The 14,432-nt window shown below is 43.2% G+C and overlaps 1 protein-coding gene across 1 annotated transcript; it reads left to right on the top strand.

Annotated features, from left to right (window-relative positions):
- Positions 1-320: 320 nt before the first annotated feature.
- On the top strand, positions 321-14,155 carry LOC104493583 (ADAMTS-like protein 1; the record flags this gene model as incomplete). Its single annotated transcript, XM_010136297.1, has 3 exons — positions 321-1,423; positions 10,461-10,588; positions 14,027-14,155. Coding segments are annotated over exons 1-3 (1,360 nt in total), but the record flags the coding sequence as incomplete, so codon positions are not given.
- Positions 14,156-14,432: the final 277 nt, after the last annotated feature.

The following is a 14,432-nucleotide window of genomic DNA, read 5'->3' as shown; positions in this document are numbered from 1 at the left end:
ATACTTTTAACAAGAGCTATAGTTCCACTCAAATTTTCTCACTCCCATAAAGCTTTCGTCTCTGGCCCTTTGGCTTCTGTGTGTACCTTAGGTGGAACTACTTTTGCATTATTAAAGTATGCCTTGTAATTCCTCTTATTTTGATTGCTCCAACTTAATGTTCAGCAGCTAGTGGCCAGTTTCTCCCATTGCTATGTAATGGGTTGAATACTGCCAGCACCAACGTAAACTGCTTGTTTTGTTTAATGGTGTCACATACTAATAGTATTAATGATATTCCAGGACACAACAGGCCAGCTCATAAGCAAAGCCCCCATATTATGGCCGTAAAGAAAGTTTATGTCCAGACAAGGAAGCAGAAGAAATTGCACTTTATTGTGGGTGGGTATGCCTACCTGCTACCCAAAACCCCCATTATTCTCCGATGTCCCACAAGGAGGTTCCGGAAATCAATGATCACTTGGGAGAAGGATGACAAAAGGCTTGCCAGCTCAGCTCATATCACAATTGCACCCTACGGGTACATGAAAATCCATCGTTTGAAGCCTTCAGACACAGGGATTTACACCTGCACAGCAGGTTCAGCCCGGGAGAATTTTGTGATTAAGCTAATTGGAAGCAACAAGAAGATCATTGCTGGGCAGCCAACTGGTAATAGGGAGGAAGAGGCCATGAGAAAAGCCGGCTTAAATGAAGCCTTGAGAACAGAGAAGAAACCTATCAATGGGATTCTGTTCAATGGGAGCAAGGTTGAAAAGCGAGGGCCTCTTGCTGACCCCAGCAGGTGGTATGACTATATTGTCTCAAGGCTGCTACAGCACGGGGGCTGGCCAGGGGAAAATGTGGAGTCCTGGGAAGCCCACGAGTCCATAGAGAGAAATGCATCCTCAGAAGAGGACCAGAGCCAGAATTATAGCCTGCCATTTACTATGGTAACAGAGCAGAAATGCTTGGATGATATCATAAGGAATTTGTCTCAACAGCCTGAGGAGCTTAAAGACATCTACACTGAGCAGCTTGTTGTGCAGCAGGCTCGCGACGTTTTCAAGAGCCACTTGGCACACCAAGAATCTGTCCTCAAAGCATCAAAGCGAAGCGAAGACTCGGCCTCAGTGGAGTACCCTGTCCACAGACATGTTTCTGGATTTACCAGCTCTCTGAGGACATCATCTGCTGAAACATTTCTTCCCACCTCTGTAGACCTGGCAAATGGCTTGCACAAACCTCATCAAAAGCCTGCCATCCTCCGAAAGATTTCAGCAGCACAACAGCTTTCTGCTTCTGAGGTTGTTACCCACCTGGGACAGACGGTGGTCCTAGCCAGTGGCACACTGAGCGTGCTGCTTCACTGCGAAGCAGTGGGAAACCCAAAACCGACTATCAGCTGGGCTAAGAATGGAGAAGAGGTGAAATACAGTGATAGGTAAAACTTATTATTTAACTTAGAAGACAATAAAGGATATTTTGACTCTCAGTTTCCATGTTGTACTGCCTGACAGTCACATGGAAAAAAACCATATTTTGCTGTAGTCTGATTTCATAGCAGAAAGAAGGGCTAACACATGTGAAGTGATAAAGAGGGCACTGTAACTTTTCAGCAAGGTCTGGATGCTGGGCCAGTCTGGCGCAGCAAACAGTTTTCCTTCTGTTTCAGTAAGTGAAAAGAAAAGTACTAAAGAAGGTAAGTGCCTAATGCAGTCAACAGAGCACTCCATGTCTAGAGGGTGGGAGCCTTACCGTATTTTCCCATCTGAAGGTGGAACTTTCTGCTATGAAGTTTGCTTTTGATGTATAAAAATTTATTATTGATTTTTATTATTATCCTCTGTTGCGGAATGAAATTGCGTTTCTCACAGTGCAGCAGCAAGGTTTGTCTGACAAGGTTGTCATAGCAAATGATGGAGAAAGTGAGGCATCTGTCTTCCACGTTATCTGTGTGTGAAACTGCCTCAGGACAGGCCTCAGGGGACACTCCCTGTGTATGTTCTGTTAGGAACAGAGGAAAAAAAAATTCCACTGGAAACCATGGAACCACACTGCACGGCTATTTGCAGCTAAGCTGTCATCTCTATACACCAACTTCTAAGCATTAGTCTTCTGGTGTGAGTTGGTGTGTCCTTGTCTGTTCAAACTCCAAGTGTGCTGGCCCCATGTGTAGCCCAAGAACTTGAGTAACAAAATGCTTTTATCAGTGTACCACAGTTACAATAACCAACATGGTATAAAAAGCAGTCCAGGGATCTGCTAGCATCAGCTTTGGCACAAGCTACTGACCTCAGTTAAGACATGTGAATTTAGTCATAAGGTCACCATGGGAAATCAGAAAAGATGGAGTCAAGGTAAAAACTAATTTCCAGTGTGGTACCTGTGAACAATCCATTAAAGTCTTGATTTAGGTACAACTACTCCTTCTGAATAATTATACAATTAATTTATTAGCTCCTTTCTAACTTTGGCAACTGAATCACTCCAAAATCCTTGTTTTCTCCAGTGTACTGCATTTCCTGGTTCTTGTCTCTCTTTGTGTGTCTGAAGGCCAGTAAGTATATTAGGTTTCACTTCCAAACCGTAACTTTCACGGGGGGAGGGGACACCAAGGGCAAGAATGTATCTCTTGTGGTAACCACATGCAATCACTCTTCTTTAAAGGTTGAGGCAGTTTCCACTTTATGAATTCTTTCTGTGCTTGTCACTTACTGTTCCTCTAGGTTGGTGGGTGAGGGAGAAAATGTGCAGTGCTCTGGGCATCAGAGATACTCCTCATCTGTAACTTCGGAGTTAACAGAAGTTTAGAAACCATGGTGCACATAAAAATCCAGTTTTGGATGTTTTGCTGGCTTCTTAACAGAGTGCCAATTCTGGTTTTGGCTCAGAATGCTCTTGCTGGCTTCCAATCAGCTGTGTAAATGAAAGCTGCAGTTTAAGCAGTCTCACGGTGTACTGCTGTAAACTGCAAGGACATTTGCATGTGGTGGTGCTCGATACGCTTGACCCGTCTTTCAGCTCTGCAACTTACCTTCTTCATGCCTTATCAGTCACTGAATGGAGAAGATAAACCAGTTTTCCAGCCCACCTCTGTCTAAATGGGAATAAGAAAATCAATACATATGGGCCTTCCTGCAACAATGTCAAAGCCAGATACTTTTAGTGAGGAAGGTCAGACAGTTGCACTGAAGCTGCTCAGCTTAAGCCCTGAGTATACTGAGATTCTGGTGGTATCTGTTTTGTATTGCGATGTTTAGACAGCAGGCTGCTGGTTTTAGGTTGGGTGATAGCTATCTGTATTGTGTATTACCAAATACTGAGATAAAGGCACTCATTTTCATGCACTGTGGCTGTGGATTTCTGTGGACCAGCGATGTTGAGACAAATGATTCTATTTCCATTGCTTCTGTTCATGAGCTGTTCCATCCACCTAAAAGTATCTAAGACCCATACTACACAGCTCCTCTTGCAAAAATTAGTTTCTTCAGCTTTAGTCTAGACACCGTCACAAAAAGATATAACACAGGCCCCAAAAAACTGTTGGTTTTCAGTTATTCGGTAGAACAAAAACATGACACAAAAAGTTGCAAGAGTTGGGAATATTTCTGTCGTTCCAGTAAAAGATCCTTGACTTGAGTCTGAATATTCAGCGTGAGTACATATTTAACATGAGTATCCATACTCTCTCCTAATGTTAAAGTGTCAGGTTAACACCAGCATGGGTTCTGAGTTCAGTTTTAGAGCCTGCTAGTATGTATACCAAAGTCTGGAGACTTTGGTAAACTATAAAAAATGTTTTATTTCAAAGAAAATTCATATCAGTATCTTTAGGAATCAATTTTAAAAGTAAAAAATCATCAACGAAATTTATGCATTATTTAGTAAGCCTTCCAAGTGTGCTGTAATTTCCACCACTGGCAACCTGTTACTTGATAATTCAATTGCTCTAAAACAAAATTATGTCTTATAAATGAACATGAAGCAGAATGTAAAGAGTAAGTCGTACAGAGTTAGGTGTTTATGAAGTGTCAACTGAATTAGTCACTGGTATAGGTCCTGTAAAATACATTTTTGTCTTGGAAACAATGCAGTGTAGAACAACTGAGATGGACTGATCAAACATTAAGCTGTACTTTTTAAAGTCTATAAACAACATTCTGAAGACATGCTGCTGACAGAAAGAATTGCTACAGCTGTTATTTTTTTCACCACTGACAAGCAACTCAATACCTAACAAAAATAGCAATCTATGAGCAAATAGGGAATCCAGCCAAAATCATTCTATACGAAGAGGGATAATAAAAAATCTGCTTTCAAGAAAAGCAGCTATGCCAAATTGTGACACACAAATAACAGAAAGAATTATTGAAAAGAACATTAGTTTTGTTTCTAAAGAAGGACTTTAAAACTTGGGTTGAAGAGATAGGATTATGGAGCTGTGTTGGAGTTCGTTTGTTTTTTAAAGACAGGTATCTTACTTGGCCTATTTCTGTTTCTAAAATATTTTGTGCTGGATCTTGAGGTGACCCAAACTGAGAAAGGGAGATTTACATCAGCAGAGTTGATTAACAACAAACAAATCACAATCCTTTGTGTTTAACAGGGTGCAATATTAAGCAAGCTCTTTCCTTAACCTGAAGGTAACAGAAATATTTCTGAAAACTTTTTAGGGTGTGGTAGGTGTTAGCTTGATGTAGGACTGACTGGTCAGCATACATACATTTGCACACATGCGGAATCACAGAATCATTTTGGTTTGAAGAGACTTTTAAGATTATCAAGTCCAACCATAACCTTGCACTGCCAGGTCACCACTAAACCATGTCCCTAAGCACCATGTCTACTTGTCTTTTAAATTCATCCAGGGATGGTGACACTTCCCCTAGCAGCCTGTTCCAATGCTTCACAAACCTCCCTGTAAAGAAATTTTTCCCAATATCCAACTTAAATCTCCCCTGGTGCAACTTGAGGCCATTTCCTCCTGTCCTACCACTTGCTACTTGTGAGAAGAGACTGATCCCCACCTCAGTACACCCTCCTTTCAGGTAGTTGTAGAAGGTGATGGGGTCACGCCTCAGCCTCCTTTTCTCCAGTTCCCTCAGTTGCCCCTCACAGGACTTCTTCTCTAGACCCTTCCCCAGTTTCGTTGTCCTCTGGACACACTCCAGCACTTCAATGTCTTTGTTGTAGTGAGGGACCCAAAACTGGACACAGTTTTGAGAAGCAGCCTCACCAGTGCAGGGTACAGGGGGACAATCACTTCCCTCCTCCTGCTGGCCACACTATTGCTGTTACAAGCCAGGAGGCCATTGGCCTTCTTGGCCACCTGGGCACACTGCTGGCTCATGTTCAATCAGCTGTCGACCAACACCTCCAGGTCCTTTTCTGCTTGGCAGCTTGCCAGCCACTCTTCCCCAAGCCTGTAGCATTGCAGGGTGATGTTGTGGCCCAAGTACAGGACCTGGCACTTGGCCTTGTTGAACCTTATACCACTGACCTCGACCCATCAATCCATCTTGTCCAGATCCCTGTAGGGCAGGTAGGGTAGGGGAAGACAGCCTCCATACCCTCAAACAGATCGACATTCCTTCTGAACTTGAACTCATTCACCTCATACAGATCATTGAAAAAGATATGGAAGAGAAAGGACCGAATACTGATCCCTGGGGAACGCCACTTGTGACTGGCCACCAACTGGATTTGACTCCATTCACCACCACTCTCTGGGGCTGGCCATCCAGCCAGTTTTTATCTAGTGAAGCCATCCAAGCCATGAGCAGCCAGTGTCTCCAGGTGAATGCTGTGGGAAAAAGTGCAAAGGCTTTACTAAAATCCAGCAGGACCTTCCTTTCATAAACCCCTGCTGACTGGGCCTGATTACCTGGTTGTCCTGTATGTGCCATGTGATGGCACTCAAGATAATCTGCTCCATAACCTTCCCTTTCACCAAGGTCAGACTGACAGGCCTGTAGTTCCCTGGGTCCTCCTTCTGGCCCTTCATGTACATGGGCGTCACATTTGCTAACCTCTAGTCAACTGGGAGCACTGCTGATAAATGACGGAAAAGTGCTTGGTGAGCACTTCCACAGGCTCCCTCAGCACCAGATGGGTACTGAGATGATAGGTTGATCCCATCTGGTCCCACAGACTTGCGCACGTGTAAGTGGTGCAATAGTCACTGACTGTTTCCTCTGAGATTATGGGACCTTCGTTCTGCTCCCCATCTCTGTCTTCCAGCTCAAGGGGTTACACACTCAGAGAACAACTGGTTTTATTGTTGAAGACTGAGGCAAAGGTGGCATTCAGTACCTCAGCTTTTTCCTCATCCTGGGTGTTTCCAGCCCCCACATCCAATAAAGGATGGAGATTCTCCTTAGCCCTCCTTTTGCTATTGATCTATTTATAGAAATGTTTTTTATTGTCTTTTATGGTGGTGGCCAGACTAAGTTGTAGATGGGCTTTGGCCTTTCTAATTTTCTGCCTGCACACCCTTGCAGAATACTTGCAGTCTTCCTGAGTGGCTTGCTTCTTCTTCCATAGATTTTCCTTTTCTTCCTGAGTTCCAGCCAAAGCTCTCTGTTTAGCCAGGCTGGACTTCTACACTGCTGGCTTGTTCTATGGCATACCGGAATGCTTGGTTTTGTGCCTTACATATTTCCTTCTTGAAGAATGTCTGGTCTTCCTGCACTATTTTGCCCTTCAGGACTGCCTCCAAAAGGATTCTGTCAACCAGACTTCTAAACAGGCTGAAGTCTGCCCTCCAGAAGTCCAAGGTGGCTGTTCTACTGACCTTCCTCCTTGCTTCCTCAAGAATTGATCACTATGTCCAAAAGGGCCTCTAGCTTTCACACCGCCACAAATCTTTCTCTGTTTGTGAACAGCAGGTCTAGCAGGGAGCCTTTTCTAGCTGGCTGCCTCATCAGCTGTGTCAGGAAGTCATCTTCCACAGACACCAGGAACGTCTTGGACTGTTTTCTCTCTGCTGCGTTGTATTTACAGCAGACATGAGAACAAGTGGTAGTGGTTGTGGGACTTCTCCCAGCTGCTTATAGAATATTTCACCTACATCTTGATCCTGGCTGGTTGGTCTGATATCGGCCTTGCTGGTCTTCCCCCTGATTCTTACCCATAAACGCTCAACCCTAGCATCACCATCATACGCTCAAGACAATCAAAACATTCCCTAACACACGGGGCCACTCCCCCACCTCTCCTTCCTGGTCTATCCTCTCGGAAGAGTTTGTAACCATTCAGCACAGCACTCCAGTTGTGTGAATCATCCCACTATGCCTCCATAATGGGACTATATTATATTTTTCCCACTGCATAACGGCTTCCAGCTCCTGCTCTTTATTCCCCATGTTGTGTGTATTGGTGTAGGTGCAGTTTAGTTGGGCTATTCATCCCAACATCTTTTTGTGGGGGGAAAGGCCTAATTCCTGCCTGACCTTTCCCAAGCGCTACCATGGTTCATCAGTATCCCTTGTGTCTGTGCTATCACTTGGCAGTCCGTCCACTGCCTCCACTGGTGTGGCAGACCTAAGGACCTCATTAGCATGCTGTCCTGCAATGATGTGCTGCTCTCAGGCTTACCTCCAGTGAGCCTGGTTTTATCCCTTTCCCCCTTCAAATCTAGTTTAAAGCTCTTCTGATGAGCCCTGCCAGCTCCTGAGCAAGGATCCCTTCCCCCCTTTGAGACAGGTGTACCCTGCCTGTCACCAGCAGGCCTGGTGTCGTGTAAACCGACTTATGATCAAAAATCTCAATGTCCTGCTGCTGTCATCAGGCTCAGAGCCAGGTATTGACCTGCTCGGTCTTCCTGTTTCTTCTGTCATTATCCCCTGCAACTAGAGGGTTAGAGGAGAGCACCACTTGTGCTCCTGATCCCTTAACCAGTCATCTCAGGGCCCTGAATGCCTTTGGACTTCTTGTTGCAAATTCATTTCTGCCTACTTGAAAAGTCAATAATGGATAATAGTCTGAGACTGTAACAGGGTAGGACGCTTTCTCACCAAATCCTTAACCCAGGCCCAGGCTAGGCAGCAGATTTCCCCAAGGACTGGGTCAGGTCTGCTTGTCGGACCCTCTGTTCCCATCAGAAGGGAGTCACCTATGGCAATGACCTGTCTGATTTCATTTGTGGAAGGTTTTGATGCAGGGCTTAGGCCTTAGACCTTGGTGACACTTGTAAGCTACACAAGTTGTCCTCATTAATAATAGGTTCCTCTTGCAGGGCCTCGTACCTGTTATACAAGGGCACCTGGGAAGGTGGGGGTGCTGATGAGAGGACACACCTGCTTCGTTGGGCAGGAATTTGTCACCGTTGGTCCCTGTCCTTCCGGTCACTGTGTTCAGTCACATGGAGAGGAGGCAGGGAGTTCTCCGTGTTATGTGTCTTGTGTGCCTGTTGGCCTGTCTCAGGGACAGCAGGACATGGTCCCAGTGGTCAGTCTCTCTCTCACAGTCCCTGATACTCCTCAACCTGCTCACCTCCTCCCGGAGCTCTGTCACTGAGCGGAGGAGTTCCTCTACCTGGGCTCACTCCCACAGGGGTGCTCACTGCTGCCGTCCTGTACCGGTGTCACAGCAGGGCACACCTGCAGCCTGACGCCTGGGTGGCTGCACGTCTCCACTGGAGCTCCATCTGGGCAGCTGCGTCAGTGATGGTGGGTGCAGCACTCCCTAAGGGCTCCTTTTATAGACGTGGTTGCCATTGCCCTGGCAATGCCCAAGCCTTGTCAGCGGCTCCTGCAAGAGCTGCCAGCTCCCTGCAGATCACTCTACTCTCGTGAGGTTTCCCTAGCAAAGGAAAACCTCAGGAAAACCCCAGTACATCAAGACCTACCGCTCCACTGCAGGCTGGGCAGACTCTGGACCAACTGCCCTCAGCGACTGACTGAATACACGCGACTTTTAACTGTAACATGATAGTATAATTTGGCACAAATCGTGAAGCTCTAAGTAATTCTATGTAAAGGCTGAACCAGTCAGTGTTAAAGTAAAAAATTCACATGAGAAATATTGATGCATGCTATCACTAGTTTTGTAAGTAAAGAAATTTGTTAGTTGCTGGCACGGGAAGTTTGCCTTGTTTATGACTAAATGGTAAGAAAGAAAAGATCCTTGAAAGCAGAAATGGGGCGGTGGAATTCTTTCAACCATTGGCATTTTGTTGCTGTGCAAGCAAAGATACAATTTAAAAATTATTGTTATTTGTTTTGCAAATGTACATTTTTCCAATCGCTTGCAAAACTTGGCTGTCAAAAGGCAGCTTTTTCCTTTTATTAATTACTATTATTACCAAAAAAAGGTAAAAAAAAAAATAATTTTAACTGTTTATTTTTTCCTGTAATAGATTTTTTTGATGGGTGGCCTTAATCTAGTTTGTTTCAGAAATCTATCATCCACGGTGTTGTGCAAGGTCAAGTATCTGCTGGTTTTTTATCCATGAGACAACTGTTTTGATTGGCGGAGTTGTGGGAGGGGAAAGAAACTCATCAGTTCCAGTATCTCTGGTCAGACTTTTATTGCACGTTTTACAGGCATACCCAATACCCACTTTCACCCTTGTCACTGTGAATCACAACCTAAACTAAGAGTTTATGAACAACAGCTGCTGAAATTTCCTGATGAGAAAAGTAATTTATCATTGGGTTTTATCAACAGTTTCAGCTAAAAAATTCGGAGAAAGGAACAATAATCATATAACACAGCCTGCTGAAAATAAGCATGGACTGAATTCTGGCTTAAACAGGTATACTCAGGACCTGATGGAGTTATACCACTGCAAAACCAGATTGTGAAAAGAAGCAGTTCCTAAAAGCTCTAAGGCCATATTCAACCCACTTAACCATGGGCAACACATTGAGATCATGGTAGGCTCCTCTTACTGGCAGAGGAAAGAAACAGTTGGTTCAGCCCAGAAAGTAGCTGAAGATTCCTCTCTGTCTTCACTGACTATTAGGGGAGCTGAGTTTGTTCAAACTGCCCAGCAATCAACGAATTTGGAGCTTATTTCAAGCTTGGACACTGAACCTGTGGTTCACATCTTTCTTCTAGCTTCATCAGGTTTCCTGTTGTTCCTTTGCAATAATTTGACTTTTTCTTTACTATTGGTACACCTGCTTTGCAGAACTGAGAGACTGGGAGGCTAGGCAACTCATTCAACTTTATACAGGAAGTGACGCAGCAGAGGAGGACGTTTCACAAACCTTGGGCAGATGTCCAAACTACTTAGCAATCTTTCTCCAATACACGTCAGCAGTAGAAGAACTGGGAATGAGATTAAAATTTCATTTAAGTAAATCACACCTCACATTCTCAGTGTAAGACTTTAAATTTTGTAGTAGATTTTTTAAAATATAACCTAAAGACCTGAACTGTGAAAAAAAATTTCATAAACCTGAAAAAATCTCAGTAATTGTATTTGTGCTTACACAGATTAAGAGACTACCTTTCTTTCTGCTTTACTACAGAATGCTACTTCAGCCAGATGACTCCTTGCATATTCTAGCGCCTGTGGAAGCTGACGTGGGTTTCTATGCTTGCAATGCATCCAATGCCCTGGGATCTGACTCTGTCTCCATTGCTGTCACTCTAGCAGGTAACAGTTCACTCTCTGTGATTGCAGGATTGTCCCTGTCACTCTTGCGATTCTGAACAGAAATGTTTGGGTGGGGAGCGTATGGCTATGAATGCTGGGTGGGCAATGTGGGTCAAAGGAAGTACACTGGTGAAAACAGTGAACTCTGGAATACCCTGAGACATAGTCCAACTTTCAAAGAGTTTGGAAAGTTGTGGATTTCTGCAAAAGCTCAGTGCTTTTTTCTCACTTGCTCCACCTGACATGCGATCTCAAGACAAGTGTTCACCCTGTGGTTATCCACAGCCTATATGGGCAGTGCAGTCCAACCCTCCCAAAGTGTATGCCTCATTTTAAACCTATCGATTATCTCCTCAAGTTCTAACAGACTGTTTGAAGGCCTTATTCAGATATATGTTAGGCAAGCCTGAAAAATACCAGGGCTGAATCAAGCAGGATCGAGTACTGTGTTTTATTTGATCCATTGTGGCACAAGCATGGCTGACACTGTTTCAGCTGCTGGCAAATAGAGATTCACAAAAAATTAACTTCCGTGATATATTTCTCTAGTAATGGTTGAGTTCTAAAGCAGACTAAATATTCTTTGTTAGTTTAGATTTCAGAAAATTAACCCAAATAAAATTCAAGAGAAACAGGGATTAGTGCATGAATCCAGCTTCTTCAAGGTTCGTTGGTAGGTAGAGTCATCAGGCTTACAACCACACCAGGACTAACAGAAGGACAGAGCAGTACACGTGCATGAGGAACTATTGAGTAAGGAGAAGGGACAGAACAGCCAACTAAAGACTGTGAAATACAGAGAGGTCTTAGAAAAGGAGGATCCTATTTATCACAAAGGCAAAAGTTAACACATTAAGAAGACTAGAAAGCTTACTGATTTTTCAAACCTCTCTATTTTGGTGATGCAGAATGTTGGAAGGATTTGGAGACCTCCAATGTATAGGCAGTGACCATCAGCTGCCAATGTACCCATGTATGATTAGAGGAAAGAATAGCTGTGGATGAGCTTGAGTTTTTTACACCAAACACAGGGAAAATTTCAGGTAAGAGGAGCATACAGAAAATTTAAGAATGCAGCAGTGGCCAGCAGTGAAGCTCTGATGATCGGTAAACCAACAGGAAAGAGCTGTTGCCTGTTGCTTAGGAGGACTACAGCTGAATTCCCCAGAGTGGAAAAGGAATATCTGCATCAGAGCTACGTATTACATGTAGGCAAAACCAAAGAGACTTACCCTTCATATGCTACTGCAGATCATTAATATCTTTGCTGAGTTCTTGCCAGCAGGAGAGTGGCGCTGCTGCTAAGACAGTATAGTGTTTTAAAAGGAGCAACTCCACAGTAAACCTCTTGTGTGCACCAGTGGGAAGCTGAGTATGAGGTAAAAAAATCATCAGTCAAAACTGCTGTTTTGTCCATATTGTTCCAGTGTTTAAATGCAATGTAATCTGTGGAGAGAATTTTTGTGAAGCTATATAAAAATAAACTGAGCAATAGGTATACATGTGGCACAAGAAGGCTAGTATCTTTTTGATTAAAATTAATTGTCAAGGCTGTAGTTTAATGTTTTTAGATGAATTAACATTTATGCATCCCAGATTCAAGCTAAACTCTCCTTAGGAACTGGTATACATTTCCATTACACATTCAAGGCAAAGAGCTGAACATCTTGTAACAAGATGCAATAGCATCAAAATGAGATACTGAGCAGGTTTTGTAACAGAGCAACAACATTTCTGGCATAATGGAAGTACTTTCTCCAAAAAAAAACCTGGAAAGACTGTCTTTGGAGGATCTTTGGAGGGATCAGGAGTGGTGCTGAAAGATGAATTCATTGAAGAATTTTCTGATTAGTTTAACACACGCATGGGAAAAAATGACAGCGGAATATGCTTCCATTTTTCTCAATGGTTTGCTACTCGTTTCAGGGTTGAACAGGTAACAGATTTTTATTCTTTTGAGGAGATTGTGGAAACCAGTCAGGAAAAGGCTGATGGATAGCTAAAGAAGTTTTCTTTCTTTTCTTTAGGCTTTTCCACAAAGCATCAAAACTTTCGAAGATATTTCAACAATAAGATGTAATATTTTCCTTTACTACTCTGAGGAAATAAAAGCACTAAAAGAAAAAAATTAATAAATAAACAAATTAGTAAGACCCCAAGCTGATACAACAGGAATTCCAGATGAAAGGCATCTTTTAAAAGCCCTGGAAATAAAGCTATATGGAGCAATTTATAGTTAGGGCTGAATGAAATTTTCAGGACTCTTCGTGAGTTCAGGGAAATCAAATTCTTTTTCTCCCTTCCATCTTTTCTTTCTTTGTCACCTCCAGATTAACACACAAATTAAGCCAGGGATAGACATTAGCCTAAAGTGGCAACTTCTGGAGGCAAGTGATATCTGAACTTGGGTTGCATCTCCCCAATTATTTAAAGAGCAAAATCGTATGTTTCTAGGTATATTTTTAATATAAAAATTAGTTTGAAAATACTCACTGAGTCAAAAAGCACCCAAATTCCAAACCATTTAAAGTGGTGTTGTCATGTTCTGCGCCCTTTGCCAACATCCAGCCCGAAGAGCATTTTGGCTTAGACAAGGGGCTGCCTTAACCCAACTCTGTCAGCTATGCTGCTTCACTCCCTCTCTCAGAGCTAAGCCCAAGTGTCTCTGAACTGGTTTTGTATCTTGTAGGTATGCCTTTACAGTGCCCCTACAAAGGAGGTGCAGAAGGCTCCTCAAGCCCCACATGGTGGATAACTCTGCAGCTAATCCCACATGGGCACAACAGCGCAAATGCCTTGACACGCTTGCTTTCACCAATGTTGGAAGCAAACTGAAAACAATTTGAAAATTTTGTTGCCGGCAAAGCGGGTATCTTTATTAGAGATAAACATTTTTAATGCATAAGACTCGATACAGCCTTTCAATAAAATAAAACACATTATCTGACAAAGGAGCTTCCTCTTTATGGTCTGGTCTTCCCAATCCCAGTGTTTCCACTGTCGATTAAAGAAAAACAGGATTGGTGTGTAGAACAGCTTGCATGTTGCACTAAATATCCTGCACTATTAATGTGTCTGTAGCCATCACTCAGGCCTTTGGCAAAGGTAGTATTTTGGTTGCAGTACCAGGCAAACATCTTGCTGCAGCTCCAGTTGTCCTGGTGTTTATTGATTCTCAGCTGGTTCTCATGTGTGTCCATATAGCTTTAATGCTATTCTGCCTCTGCTCTAACTATGCTTTTTCTTATTCTAAGACAACTTTTCCCATGGAATTTGTTGACACTATAATGTTATAAAGATCAGGTGGACTCATACTCCAGCATTTCCCCTTATCCATCTCTCCTGTGTAGGTGCTTTCACACAGAGCATCTCAGGCTGTCTGTCCCATGCAAGTCCAGTGTGCTTGGTCTGATAAACTGTAATGCTTCTTTTATACAGGAAAGCCACTGATAAAGGCATCAAGAGCTACTGTGATCAACACTGAATCACCTGCTGTTACTGTTGATATTGGAAGCACAGTGAAAACAATCCAGAAAGCTAATATTACCATTAGCTGTCAAGTTGCAGGTGAGAAATTACTTGGGTTTCCATGGTGGTGGCTTTGACTATAAATTTCTGGGGGGTTCTTTGCTGAATTGGTATCTTCAGGTACAGGTGCATGAAACTGAAAAGTTTTCCTAGGACACAGCCAAACTTCCTTGCTCCCATTAATTCTTAGCATAGAAATGGTGTTCCTTCTATCAGTACCAACAAGAAAAGTGTAGTGGCTCAAGAAAATTGGTCTGGGACAGTACAACAAGCATCTTTGTCAGTGATACGTAGTGTGGTATGGATACAACAAAAC

The sequence above is a fragment of the Buceros rhinoceros genome, unplaced genomic scaffold (assembly GCF_000710305.1).
Source record: "Buceros rhinoceros silvestris isolate BGI_N320 unplaced genomic scaffold, ASM71030v1 scaffold5540, whole genome shotgun sequence".
Lineage (NCBI taxonomy): Eukaryota > Metazoa > Chordata > Aves > Bucerotiformes > Bucerotidae > Buceros > Buceros rhinoceros.
The sequence above is the reverse complement of the archived record's forward strand: the minus strand, read 5'-3'. Positions and strand labels throughout refer to the sequence as shown.